The 14,934-nt window shown below is 49.7% G+C and overlaps 1 protein-coding gene across 1 annotated transcript in view; it reads right to left on the reverse strand.

Annotated features, from left to right (window-relative positions):
* GLI2 (GLI family zinc finger 2) overlaps positions 1–14,934 on the reverse strand; it is a 267,022-nt gene that overhangs the window by 56,598 nt on the left and 195,490 nt on the right. The window contains 1 exon segment of the mRNA XM_070389163.1: positions 6,114–6,219. Within this exon segment, the coding sequence (XP_070245264.1) occupies positions 6,114–6,219 (106 nt within the window).

A 14,934-nucleotide genomic window follows, 5' to 3' on the forward strand; every position in this document is an offset into this window, starting at 1 on the left:
AGCTGAGGGCCCCACTGTGCCCCACCTCAGCCTTGGTTCTCCACATGACCTGCTGAGCCTAGTTCCAAGGGGCAGGGGTGGAGGACATCCACAGAGCTCCTGTTTCCTGCTAGTAGTCACCAGGTGATGGAGAGACTACAGGACCTTCTCTCCTGCCCTTGAGAATGGACTCTCGGAGTCTCAGGAGCCCGTGCCCATGGTGGGGTGGGGGTGTCACAGAAGAACCACACCTGACCAGCAAACACACCCTCCCATCCATCTGCCTCCCCATCACCCGTGGTTTACACAGGTGACAGGGGCTGCATCCGCAGTCCTGACCATTTACTCTTCAGGAACCACCTAAGCATTCATAAACTGTGCAAGGCCTGTGGTGGGTTTGCACCTCCAGGGGACTGGAAGGTGGGTCTGGAGAGAGCTGGGAAGTGGGATGGCTATCTATGAGGAAGCTGTGCAGTTGGGATGGCTATCTAGGAGGAAGCTGCCCAGTTGGGTGGTGCTGAGTGGATTTCCCACTCTAGACCCACTGCCTGCCCCTCCCATGAGTAGCTGCCTGCTTGGGGAGGTGTGCAGCCAACCCTGGCCAGTCTCCTCCTCTGTCTCACCACAGTGATTGCTATAGCCCATCTCCTTCCTATGGTCTCCCATTTCTTCTGCCCATCCTCTAGCAGCTCCTACAATTACCCTGAAAATGAATCAGACCACTCCCTCCTGCTCCTGGTCACCAAAAGGAAATAGTCCAAATTCCTCAAGTGGGGAGGGTAGGGGGTGGTGGGAGAAGACCCCTCCTCCCTCCATCCCCAGCAGTTCCTCTTCAGCCCCATTTCCCACCTCCCCATGGTACAGCCCCCAGACAGCATCCCCTTCCAAGGTCACGCCATGGCTTACCTCTGCCACAATGAACCCCTCTCTAATAGGCCAACAGAAATAACAACAGCAATCACAATGTGTCCACGGCAAGTTTCCACACAGTTCCAAATACGCTATTTGTACTACCCTATTTAATTTTTCAAATAACTCAGTCAATGGGATAGTTACTATTATCATGCACTTTTATAGATGAGAAAACTGGGGTTTATCTGTTCAGATTGATTAGATGGTTACCTCCCAAAGCTGGTGCGTTCAGTCCTGGGTTCAAGCCCAGGTAGCAGGGTGAGGGGCCAGTGGTGGGGCGCTCCCCCTGGAGCCATGCCCACTGCGGCCAAGAGAGCCAATGGGCAGTGGCCTTGGGTGCCAGCAGCTGCAGAGGCTCTGAAGGTGGGACGGGAGATGACACTGCAACTCATTTGCTGCACAATGTTTGTGTAATTAGATGTACTTGGCAACGATGAGGAGGAGTGGCTACAGCACGGGCTTGGTGGATGGCGTGCTCCACAGGATCAGACCACATTGATCACAGAAAAGTCACAGCCAGGGGGCCCATTTTTTCTTCTAGGCTTTATCCTGTTTCCCACCTGGGGCACCCACTCGGGGGATGAAGGGGTGGGCTTCCCAGGGCCCAATGGCTGTATTCCTCCTGTGGCCTGGGGGGAAGGAACCAGGATAGTGTGTAGCCACTCGGAGCCCACCCTAGCAGGAGGTGGGCTTTGAGGGGCAGGTGGGCTCCTCAACCCTTGAGGGGAAGCAAACAGGTCCACCTTGCACGGATGACATGTGAAAATCAGTGCACCTCTCTGAACCTCAGTGTCTGCATCCACAGGATGCAGATTATAACCTCATTTCACAGGCAATCAGGAAGCTCAACTAATACAGCCCAACCAGGCTCCAGTACAGAGCTTGGCCCTAGTAGGCCCTGCACAAATGATTGACACCCTTTACTGTCTTCTACTGGGTGATGCCAGGCTTCACCACTGAAACTTTATGAGCACAAACGAGCTGAATGGTGACACCCAGAGATGTCTGTGTCCTAATCCTTGGAACCCATGAATGTCACCTTCTGTGGGAAAAGGGGCTTTGCAGATGTATTTGAGTTAAGGTTCCTGAGACCGGAAAATGATCCTGGATTTCACACTAAAAGCATCACTGGCATCCTTCTAAGAGTGGCAGAGGAAGAAAACTACTGCAGATGAGAAAGAAGGCAATGTGAGAAAAGAAGCAGGGGACATAAAGGCAATGTGGCGAGAGGCAGGGATCATGGGCATGGAGGCAGCCTCCAGAAGCTAGAAAACTCAAGGAAATGGATGCTCTCCTGGAGCTGGAAGGTTCCAGAAGGAAACCAGCCCTGCTAACACCTTGATTTTAGGCCCAGAAGACTTACTTCTCCTTACTGGCCAGGAGAGAAGCAGGCCCAGAAGGGGGACATGACCTGTGTCCAGCCCTGACCTAGGGGATGACAAAGTCTGGAGAAGGCTCAGGGACTACCTCTCAACCACAGCTCTCCATTAAGCCAGGGACTAACAGTTCGAAGGGCCCCCTGATTCAGTGACAAGTTCCTGCCTGCAGACAGAGCATCTCAAACCTGTAATGTGTGTTAAACACAAATGGTGGGCCCATCCTAGAGCCTCTGACTCAGCAGGTCTGGGCCCAAGCCTGAGACCCTGCATTCCTAGCAGGCTTATGCTGCTGGTCCAGAGGTTTGGGGAACCACTGAATTCGGGGGGCAGTGTCCTGCTAAAGGGTTATATGAGCTTCCAAGAAGGAATTGTGTGGACACACACAGGGGACCTGTGGTCATACACATGCTCCCAAGGGAGAAGCCGGTGTCTGGGCCGAGGGCCATAATTAGGTTCCTAACTCTTTCACTCCCTAAGTTGGGGGGCGGGGCCCTAATGATGAATTATTTAACCACTCTGTGCTGCCTCAGTTCCTTCATCTGTAAAATGGGGCCGACACAAGACACACACCTTATAGGGTTAAGAGGATTAAGTAAGATGAACACATGAATTGTTTATAGGCAGAGCTTGTCCAAAGGTTGGTTACTTTGAGAAACGGCAATTGTTAATAGTGAGGTATTCTTCTATCTCTATCACTGTCCCTAGGTATGTGGGGCCATGGGTGCCTGGATGTTCCCCGGCACAGTGACACATGTGTGCCTGCCTGCATGCTCCCCCAGGGAGCTCTCAGCCTTGCCCTGGTCTATGACCAGCATGGGGCTCCTTGCCAGGAGCACTTCATTGTAGGCCTGCCAAGCCCAGGATCTGTGTCATGGAATCAGCTCGACAGTTTCCAAGAACAGAAAAACAGCCATTTCAACCCCCTTCTGAAAAGGGATTCAGCTCCCCTGATACTCAGAGGATTCTTAGCTGCCACCAGCTGAGCCACTCTGCAGTGATCCACCAGCTCTAATAGGACACACCTTCCAGAAGCTGCCTGAGCTGTGGGCAGAGGGCTGAAATGGCCCCACCATCCACCAGGGGGATACAAGCCTGCCCAGGGCAGGTCCTAGTCAAGCAAGCACCAGCTGCAGGCACCGAGGTAAAACGCAAAGATCCAAACACATCAAAGGGGACAACCTGAAGGGACTCCCAATGGGCAAACCTGGAACAATTTGAACAATAAAATGAGTAGTGATAGCAATGGAGTAGAACTCTTGGAAGAACACAAATATCCACACATTGATTTGATACAAAAGTGATCAAATAAATAGAGAAATGGGGGAGAACAGACAGGTCTTCCTTACAGTAGAATTCTAATCGATAAATGTGGAAAGAATCACAGAAATAGAAAATCACCACTTGGCAAATAATAGTAGTTACTGTTTTTGGCAAGAATCATCAATGGATGTTTAAGTGAGTGGCTGAAAATATTGTGAGAAATAGGAATTTACGTATTATCCAAGTACTGTTCCACAAGAGACTTGCAATTACAAAGGGACCAGCTTTAAAGTGGAGAAACCCAGCACACCTCACTGTAAGCAAATAATCAAAGTCAGGATTTCCAGGGATGAGAAGTATGGCCATCATGGGCCCTAGACATGATGTTCGAGGATTGGAGAGCAGCATTTCCATGGCAGTATCCCTGCAATGCACCATCTGAATTTATCAGGAGGCAACATCAGGCAAACACAAATTGAGCACATTCTATACATTAAGTGGCCTTTCCTCTTCAAGTGTCAAGGTCATGTGTAAACTGGTACAGCCACTATGAAGAAGAGTAGTGGAGGTTCCTCAACAAACTGAAAACAGAGTTGACACATGATCTAGCAATCCAGGGTATGTATGTCCTGGGTAAATACCTAGACAAAATTCAAATATAAAAAGATACAAGCAGTCCTATGTTCATAGCAGTGCTGTTCACAATAGCCAAGACATGGAAGTAACCTAAATGGCAAATGAATGGATAAAGATGTGTTACATATACACCATGGTATATAACTCAGTCATAAAAAAGAATGAAATAATACCGTCTGCAGCAACATGGATGAACCTAGAGATTATCATACTAAGTGAAGTAAGTCAGACAGAGAAAGACAAATAGCATGATATTGCTTATATGAAGGATCTAAAATATTACATTTCTATGACACAGACACAGGCTCAGTTATAGAGAACAGAGAGGGAGGATGGAGAAGGGAAGGACTGGAAATCTGGGATTAGCAGATGCAAACTATTACATACAGATGGATAGACAACAAGGTCCTACTGTATTACACAGGGAACTATATTCAATTGATAAGCCATAATGGAAAAAGAGAAAAAATGTGTCAAGGTCATGAAAGGCAAAAGAGACTGAGCCATGTCCTGGGGTAAAGATGACTAAGGAGTTATGACAACTAAATGTAAGGGCTGAATCCTGAACAGAGGAAAAAAGGATATCCACAGGCAACTGATGAAATTTAGACAAGATTTATGAGTTAGTTAATAACACTGAACCAGTCTTTGGTTATGTAAGATATGAATGTCTGAGGAATAGGGTGAGGATATACAGGAAATCTTTGTATATTTTTGCAACTTATTTTTAAATGTCTGAGATTATTCCAGAATACAAAATATCTTTAAAAAGCAAACAGAAGTCCCAGATTTGCTCTGTCTGGGGTGAGCAGTGAGTGTAGAAGTTACCTGCCCCCTGCTCGGGCATAGAATTTTGAATACAGAGAGGGGTCAGCAAGTTTTGACTGACTTTATTCCAGCGGGAGCTGGGAGAGGTGGCAGGGTCTGTCTTCAGCAGGTGGAAAGTGTGGAGGGGGTTCTCTGCTCAGCAAACATTGATTGTGAACTTATTACACACATGTCAGCCATCGTCAAGGCGGGAATCAGAGCAAAGCCCAGAGTCCGCTGGAGGCAGTGTAAAAACAGCTCATTCCAGTGTTACAGGGTGGTGGGAATCCGGGGGAGGGTCCCCACTCAGGGTGGGCTTCCCAGAGAAGGCGGGTCCTGAGCCAAGGCTTCAGGGGTCTGCAGAAGGGGCCATTCCAGGCGGCTGGGCAGCAGGGGTTGAGACCCAGGTACATGGGGGCTGGAACCATAAATGGCAGCTTGGCATGGAATGGGAGATGTCTGGTCAAGAGGCACAGCAGAGATACAGGAGGTGGGGCAGAGGATTTAGTCTCTTTTCTAGAAGCAAAAGGGACATTGTAGCAAGGGCTCAGGTCTTGGAGTCATTAAAACCAAGAAGAGAGACATCGGCTATGGGCTCTGAGCCCGAAGGTGGGAGTGAAGAGGGACAGAAGCAAGAATAAAGAGAGAGACACAGGGGATGAGCTCCTTCACTGGGAAGGGGTGAGGGGTGGCGGCGGGTGGTGGTGGTCTCAAAGCAGGGAGCAGGAGAGGCCCCAAAGTACAACTTTGAACTTGTCCTTATCAGTAGGGAGACTCTATAATTCACTGTCTGAACTGGGATACTTGAGGGCGTGAAAAGGGTGGGGTGCTCTGAATGATTATGTTGGAACAACATCTATCCAGAGTCACGGTATTAATATGGGGACTTTGGCCTGCAGAATGTCCTCGCTGCCTAGATGGGGAAGAGTCTCAGGGTGCTGTTGGACACAAGGGCCCCCCTGCAACCCTGGAAGCTGTGATGTGGGAGGCGGGTGCACTTCCCTCTCAGGAAACCAGAGGAGAGCTGGGGTTCACACGACAGCCCCCTTCACACGGGGTCAGTGCTCGCCTAGGTGACACAGGTGGGCAAAGTCCACTGGGGAGCAGAGAGACTGAGGCGGGGCGGTGGGTGGAACTTACCCATGCACGCCGGGGACAGAGTGAGGCTCGTAATGGTACCGTCCCTCCTGGTGTCGCATGTCAATCGGGAAGGGGGCGTGGAACGGTGGCAGGAGATGTGGCGGCACTGCGGAGGGGAGAGAGAAACAGGACTTCAGAAACTTTTCCCCTCCCTCAAAAAGCAATTTTCAAAGGGCTTTAAAGCTCGATGAATTTCAGAGCAAGAACGGTCAGGACAGGGGGGCTCCGGGGTGCCCAGCTATCACACACCCACGAAGGGGGATGAATAAATAATCAAAGTCAGCCCGAGAACCCTACATCTTTCACATAAAAGATCCCCAACCGCGCTCTTGACAAAGACAAGCAGCTAAGCGCTCTTTGAACTCAGGGAGATGACAGACTTGGCCGCAAATCAGGGCTGACAGCGCCGACAGGCTTCTGCGCATCCCGGCCTTGGCTGGATGTGGCTCCGGCAGCCCCAGGTCAGGGCATCCGGGCTCTCAGTCACCCAGGCGGAGGTGTTTACCTAGAACCGGCTGCGGAGGCAGGACCGCTCCTGGCTGCGGCCAGCCTCCGTCAGGCCAATCCCACTGAGCCGCCCGCCCCATCCCGTTGGCAGCCACAGTGGACACCTTTGTGGGTCTGTTAATTCTCCAGCTCTTAATATTAATTACAGACCCCAAGTGCTCCGGCCCCCGGGATGCCAATGCCAACACGTGAGACCCAGCTTCCAGAGTGCGTCAGCCTCCTGTCTGCACTTGGCCTGCCCTCCACAAATCATCATGATAATTGTAGGATGCTCTTTGCTTATTAAAAAAAGAAAATTCCTGGGTACCCTGGAGGCAAACATAATTATAGGCCTTAAGAAAACAAGGCTCTTTAAAAAGTAGTGAGACTGGGAAAGGGCTAAGATTTCTCAGTCAGCTCTCACTCAGGCTGAGAGCCATGGGCCAAAGAGGATGAGTGTTGAGTCTAAATTACCCAAGAGTTTAAAGAAGTCAGGTGGGTCTGTTTTCCATGTGCACAGGTCAGCTGACTGTCAGACTTGAGGTGATAAAGACACACAGATAATGCTGTGGGTTTTGTCCAAGCGGATCCTAGTACTGGAAACACCACGAAATCTTTTCTGATTGTGGTAAAACACATGTAACAGAAAATTTACCATGTTAACCATCTATAAGCGCACAATTGAGTGTGCCTCCACCATGCATCACCAGAATTCTTTCCATCGTCTCGGACTGAAACTTTCTCCACATTCAACACCAGCTCCCCCTCCCCCAGGCAATCACCATTCTCCTTTAGGGACCTCCTATGAGCAGAATCACAGTGTCTCTTGTCTTGTGATTGGCTGACTTCACTTAGCATAATGTCCCCAAGGTTCATCCACTGTGGCTTGTGCCCAAATTTTCTTTTTTTAAAAAATATATTTTACTAAAGTAGAGTTGACTTGAAATTGTGTTCATTTCTGCTGTACACCAAAGTGACTCAGTTATACATATATATATTCTTTGTCATATTCTTTCCCATGAAGGTTTATCACAGGGTATGGACTGCAGTTCCCTGTACAGTAGGACCTTGTTTATCCATTCTCTATATACTAGTTTGCACCTGCTCATGTCAAACTCCCAATCTACCCTTCCCCTACCTCCCTCCCCCTCGGCAACCACAAATCTGTTCTCTACTTCTATGAGTCTATTTCTGTTTTGTAAATAGGTTCGTTTGTATTAATTTTTTTAGATTCTACATACAAGTGATGTCATCTGGTATTCGTCATTCTCTAATTTACTTCACTTAGTATAACAGTCTCTAGGTCCACCCATGTTGTTGCGAACGGCATGATTTCATTCTTCTTAGGGCTGAGTGGGAGAACTTCCTTTTTTAAGGCTGGTTAATATTCACTGCATAGATATACCACCACATCTGGACTACACATTCATTCGCTGATGGACACTTGGGTTCATCGCTTATGAATTCTTAAGAAGAGTAAACTTTTCTCCTGACATTTAACCTTAACTTTCATGTATTTAATTGTATCTTCCTAATTCTACAATCCTGACACCCTCCACGGGGGCTGGGGATAAAGAAAGCAAATCTTCTCACCCTGATTGAATCAATTTGCCAAACCCAGACTCCACAAATCTTGGGCGCCAAGGGAACATGATGCCAGCACACTGCCCCATCCCTGTGGCTGGGCGCTCCCTTTTGGGGCTGCTGATTGCAGAAACGACCAACCTCTTCTCCCATCATGCCCTGTCCTCTGAGGAGGTGAGGCTGGGCATGCAGCTGTGACTCTGAAAACAGTGACAGGAGGAGCGGACAGCCTCTGGGAGTCAGAGACCCGGAGACCAGCTGCTGCTCACCAACTCCTGGTTTTGGGCAAACTCCGTTACCTCTCTGCATCTCTCTGTGTCCAATCTGAAGACAAGTAACAGTAACCACCCGTATGGCTGCCATGAAGATAAAATGCTCCTGCTGAGAGATGCCAGTGCACATAAAAGCACCCTGTCTGTACTATTGATGATGACAATTATCACTAATGTTCGGAGCTCCACGGCCATAATCAAACCATGTTGTTGTTGTTCAGCTGCCAAGCCGTGTCTGCCTCTTTGTGAGCCCATGGACTGCGGCACAACAGGTTTCTCTGTCCTCCACTCTCTCCCGAAGTTTGCACAAGTTCAAGTCCACGGAGTCGGTGATGCTACCTAACCATCTCATCTTCTGCTGTCCCTTCTTTCGCCTTCCATCTTTCCCAGCATTAGGATCTCTGCCAGTGAGTCGGCACTTTGTATCAGGTGGCCAAAGTACCGGAGCTTCAGCTTCAGCATCAGCCCTTCCAATGAATATTCAGGGTTGCAAGGAATATTCCCCTTCATGGACCACAGTCTTATCATGGCAAAGGGACTTGTGAAACCCAGTGAAGCTATGAGCCATGCGTTCTGACACATGCAGCAGAGAGTTCTGACAAAACATGGTCACAGCAGAGAGTTCTGACAAAACATGGTCTACTGGAGGAGGGAATGCAAAGCACTCCAGTATTCTTGCCATGAGAACTCAATGAACGGTATAAAAAGGCAATCAAACCACGACTACACCATTTACTGGCCCTAGGGTGTGCGACAAGTCTTCCTCTGCTTACTGCAGACCCTGGGGAGGGCGGAAGGGCAGAAGGCTGGTGCTGGTCTGCTTACAGCCTAGGAGGCAAAGTGGGGTTCTCTGAACCCCAGGGGAGTCAGCAGAGAAGCAGTGTTCACCTTTCCAAACCTGCAGGAAAGGGCCTTTATGATGTTTTTTAAAATTTTCTTAAAACACAGCCAGGCAGATCAGATAACAGTATTTGCTAATAAAATAAACATGGTTTGTTTTTGTCTATTTCTGACTGTTTCCCTGCATATTCAAAAGGCTCCCCGAGACAGCCAGGGTAGGTGTCACTGTGCCCATTTCATAGATAAGGAAATGGAGACCAAGGCCGATTTCAGCTCAAAGTTGTGGAGCTGAAAGATGATAGAGCCAGGAGGGGAATCCAAGGCCCGGGACAGCTGGGCATAGGCTTTTCCCTCTGCCCAGTTCCAACGAACACTCGGAGGCAGTCTCTGGGTCCAAGAGTGATCCTGGGGTCTGTCTGTCCCCACCTTGTTGATGTGTCATATTTAACAAACGCTCACACAGTCCCAGGCCCTGCTCTCAGTGCTTTGCAAACATCAGTTCCTGGGTCTTGACTGAGAGCCCAGGCTGTATTTGTCCCAGAATTCCTATTCTTTCCACTGACCAACCTCCCAGCACCTTGGGGTGCTCCTTTCTCCCGGATCTTGTGCCTGCCAAGGTTGAAGGGGATCCCCTGATGCCAGGAGAGCCCAGACCTTCCCCTCCACCTCACCAGCTAGCAGTGCTCTTCTCAGGTTTCATTCAACTTCATCAGGTCTATAGAGCTGTGAAAACTCCAGGAATGGAGTGCTCATGGTAGCTGACCAGGCAAATATGAAACGGAGGTGGCACCAAGGTGCCAGCTGCACAAGACCAGGCTCTGTGTGTGCGCATGCACGCGTGCACAAGGTGGCGGAGGAGGGGCCTGGGGCTTCCCAGCAGAGGCATAAGAGACACCCACCCACAGGTCCTGCTGCAGCTGGGGTTGCTCCCTCCTTTCTGCCAGGTCCTGGTGTGCAGGCTGTGGAGGTTACCAAGGAAAGCAGCTTCCTCGTTCTCAAGTCAGGGCCACCAGGCACGAATTCCCCCAGCCCTGCTGCCCCCCGGGCAGCTGACACCCATAGAAGTAGCAGGCAGCAGGGGCTCTGGCCTCACCCCCTTGGGATCCTCAGGACAAGCCTGGGAATGCATTTCAGAAGTTCCTCTAGTCAGGGTGGGGAAGGTGTTGGGTCGGCCAGCTGCTGAGCGTAGCAGGCCCCACCAGGGTCAGGAGGGAATGGGCCCAGATGCTCATTCTTAGTGACATCAGCGGCCTCATGCAGCTTTGCTTACAGTGTCTTGCTTAGTTCGACCATCAACCCTGTCCTTATCCCCATTTTTCAGGAAAAAACATCAAGGCTCAGAGTGGTGTGTCTCCACTCTAGGAGACCAACTAGTGTGACTGCTGGTTTCACTGAATCTACCCACTCAGCCCCATGTACTTTCCCGGAGACCTCTGCACAAAGCTGACCATCAACCATAGGGCCTCTGAGCACTCACTTCCAATCCAGCAACTCCCAGGATGGACAGCGGGCCTCCCACAAGCCAGCAGAGAGCAAGGAGTCCAACCTGGGACCTGCGGTCCAGGCCCCTCTGCCCACCCTCAGAGAACCACCCAGGCCATTCATATCAGGGGGCTACTTCTAGGCGGCCATCACCATAGCAACAGCCATCCATTCATTCATTCATCCAGCTTGTATCAAGGGCTGGCTCTGTCAAAGCCCGGCTCCAGGTCCGGGAGGTGCGCATCACCGAGCCACCTACACTGCTGCTACCACAAAGCTGTAGAGCTTCCTGGGAGAGGAGACAAGCAGAGAGCAAACCAGAAATACACTGATGATATAATGCCAGAGGTGATGAGGCTAAGAAGGAAACCCAGCTGGGCAGGGGAACACAGGGGCCTCGGATGACATGAGGAAGGAAGTCAGGGCTCTCAGGGAAGAAGGTGGGCCTGGCAAGGGGCATGGCCATTGCAAAGGCCTGGTGGGTGGGTGGTGGGTGGGGAGAAGAGCTTGGTGGTCTCAGCACCTGGCCACCTGGGCTGGAGCAGAGGGATAGAGCTGGGAGAGACAGAAGAGGTCCTATAAGCCTGGATGGGCCCTAGAAAAGACTTGGGGGTTCTTTTCTGGCAGATTTAGTTTCCTAGGGTACTGAGCAGGGAGTCATGTGCTCTGATGAAATCTTTCAGAAGACCACGTGATACAGCCAGGCCACATGGGGCTGGGCATGCATCGGCCAGGAACCCCAGACTGATTCTGCCACTAGGTAGCCCTGGGACACTGGGAGCATTAAGTTCCCAGTCTGAGTCTCATGTTATCTTTCTGTACAATGGGGATTGATGAACTCCAAGCTCCTTCCTACAGGAACAACCCTGCTGTGTGAAGTGTCACCTGCACATCCCCAGGGAAGAGCCATGCTCGTCCCAGCTGGTGACTCACCAAGGCTTCAGGAGGGATACGGGCAGCTTCAGGGGGGGATACAGGTGGGGGAGGGGTGTGGGTGCTGGGTGCAGGCTCTGCACCTGCATCTTTCATCTTTACGGTCCTCTGTGTACAACTCACTGACCTAGTGGCCCTGCTGAATCCACTCAGCCCTCAGCCCTGGGCCCTGGCACCTGAGCCCAACTATACATTTGCCTCTGGGATCAGCTTCACTGTGCACATAAACTGAGGATAAAGCTTGACACTGGCTCATCTGAGGACTCAGGATCCTCACAGACCAGCACGGACCACTGCTGGCCCCATGCCCCTGATGGAAACATTCAGACGGGAATGCTGTACCCAGGGCCCCTCTGTCAGGCAGAGGAGGAGGAAGCCCCACTTTGGACCTTCTATGAGAGAGCACGCCATCCAGAGGCCATCAGCAGCATCCAAGGAACTCACGAACGCACAAAGAACAAGGCAGCCTTCCAGAAACATATTGAATGAGACCCATCCACACATTGTTTTCATTGTGAGTTCTTTTTTGAAGCTAAAAAAAAATTCAAACTAAATCATGTCCTTCTGGCATGAGCAGGGAACACACACACACACATACACACACCATATGCCATTTCAAAGAAATGGCTCTCTTTTTAAGTTTCTGAGGAAGAAACTCTAAGATGGAAAATTTCTATGGATTGCCCTGCCCCCTCTGAAAAAAAAAAAGCACATGTGTTTTTGATCCTACATAGAAAGAACAACAGTTTGAGAAACTGATGATGGTGGTATGATGGCTTTTTTTTTTTTTTAACCCCAGGATTTTTTTGCACTAAGGTTTAAATGCTAAATGCTCCTTGGCTGGTGGTCCCAGGGGTGAGGGCACGTTTGTGTCAGCAGTGTCCTTGGTATAAGGATCTGGCTTTGTGAGTTAGCAGAGCCCAGAAAGGGCCAAGGGGACCTTCCCCTGGAAGCCCAGCTCTAGTTAATGCCCGTTACTAATGACTCTGGTGGGTTACTGCCTAAGAGGATGGGACAGTGGGGGTGGGGTGTCAGCAGAGGATTTAGACAAAGAATCGGGAAAACTGGGTCATGGAAACATGACCAGGCAGCCAGGTCAGCAGCTGGAGGAATTCTCCTTGGATGAAGTCATGTGTTGCTACAATGGGGAGGCGCTGCCCGGAGGACTGGGCTCAGAGACATAGTAGGAGGGGCCAGCCAGGGGGAAGCAGCCATCTCCCAGGAGAGACCAGGCGTGCTGGGGACACCCCAGCCCTCTAGGCAGTCTAATTCCTAGAGATCAGCATGCTGTCCAGTTACGTGGTCATTCCCATCAAGACTGCAGCAAGGAATGAGCTCAGATCACATGGGCTCCAGGCCTGGGACCAGGGAAGAAAGGGGCTTCTGCGAGAAGAGCTGTCTAGCCCTGGCACTGACTGAGGGAGGGTGCAGACAGCAGCCTCTGGAAGGAGGTTTGGTCTTGGCCTGACACAGGGCTGAGTTACAATGAGGCACGAATGCATCTCAGCTCGGCCTGTGGGACTGGGCAGGAGGGACATGATGTCAGAGTGGCCAGGACAGGGCTTGATCCCATCCCTCTCAGGAGGCTGACCATGCTCTAGGGTGACTTGCAGAAGGCCAGTGCTGGGGCCGTGTCAGGGGGACTTTTGGGATCCAGTAGTCTCTGAGAAGCTGAGATTGGAGGCATGGCTCTGGAGACCAGGAAAGGGGCCCCCACTATTTCTGCCTGGGATTCCCCATTCATGACCAATAGATCATGTTCCTTTCCTTTATAATTCCTTGCGTCTTAAAAAACATCCAGTGCAATTGTTTCACTCTTCTTAAAAGTAAACAGATCATGGGAAAGTCATAAATTCACACTAATGTGAAAATTCACAGATGACTTATCAGGTCACTTCCCCATCATGGAAGGACCCAGGCAGCAAGTGACACCTATATCTTTGGAGAAGGAAGGGGCTAGTGTGCAGGAGAAAAAAATGGCAGATGACGAGGCTTCAAGTCAAGCATAGTGAGCTTAACAGCTCAGCTGATGTCTGCCTCGCCCCTGAGTTGTGCATCAGTCAAATCAGAGTCCTAAGGGGTAACCTGTTCCTGTGGTCTGAGGAGCTCAGGGGAGGAACAGGAAGCACGTGGGCCCCAGACAGAGCTGGGTGTGAACCCCAGTTTTGTCATTTGCTAGCAAGTGACATCTTTTAAGATTTTAAATAGCTCAGCTAGAATTCCATCGCCTCCACAAGCTTTGTTCATAGTGATGTTTCCTAAGATCCCCTTGAGTTCACACTCCATAACGGCTGACTCTAGGTGATTGACCACACCACTGTAGTTATCAGGGTCATTAAGACAATTTTTGCACCACAGCATTGTTAATTGGCTATACCACAATACAAAATAAAAAGTTTAAAGTTAAAAAAAAAAAACACCCTTCAAGCTAGGCTTCACCTGTACTTCCTGAGAAACTCCAGATGTATAAGCTGAATTTAGAAAAGGCAGAGGAACCAGAGATCAAATTGCCAACATTTGTTGGATCGTGGAAAAAGCGAAGGAATTCCAGAAAAACATCTATTTCTGCCTCATTGACTACATGAAAGCCTTTGACTGTATGGATCACAACAAACTGTGGAAAATTCTTAAAGAGATGGGAATACCAGACCACCTTACCAGTGTCCTAAGAAACCTGTATGTGGGTCAAGAAGCAACAGATAGAACCTTATATGGAACAAGTGAGCGGCTCAAAATTGGGAAAGGAGTACAACAAGGCTGTATATTGTCACCCTGTTTATTTAACTTAAATGCAGAGTACATCATGCAAAATGCCAGGCTGGATGAAGCACAAGCTGGAATCAAGATTGCTAGGAGAAATATCAACAACGTTAGTTATGTAGATGATCCCACTCTAATGGCAGAAAGTAAAGAGGAACTAAAGAGCCTCTTGATGAGAGTGAAAGAGGAGAGGTAAAAAGCTGGCTTAAAACTCAACATTCAAAAAACTACAATCATGGTATGCAGTCCCATCACTTCATGGCAAATAGAGGGGGGAAAAGTGACAGTTTATTTTCTTGGGCTCCAAATCACTGTGGACAGTGACTGCAGCCAGGAAATTAAAAGATGCTTGCTCCTTGGAAGGAAGGCTATAACAAAGCTAGACAGCGTATTAAAAAGCAGAGACATTACTCTGCCGACAAAAGTGCGTATAATCAAAGCTATGGTTTTTCCAGTAGTCATAT

The sequence above is a fragment of the Bos mutus genome, chromosome 2 (genome assembly GCF_027580195.1).
Source record: "Bos mutus isolate GX-2022 chromosome 2, NWIPB_WYAK_1.1, whole genome shotgun sequence".
In the NCBI taxonomy this organism is placed as follows: domain Eukaryota; kingdom Metazoa; phylum Chordata; class Mammalia; order Artiodactyla; family Bovidae; genus Bos; species Bos mutus.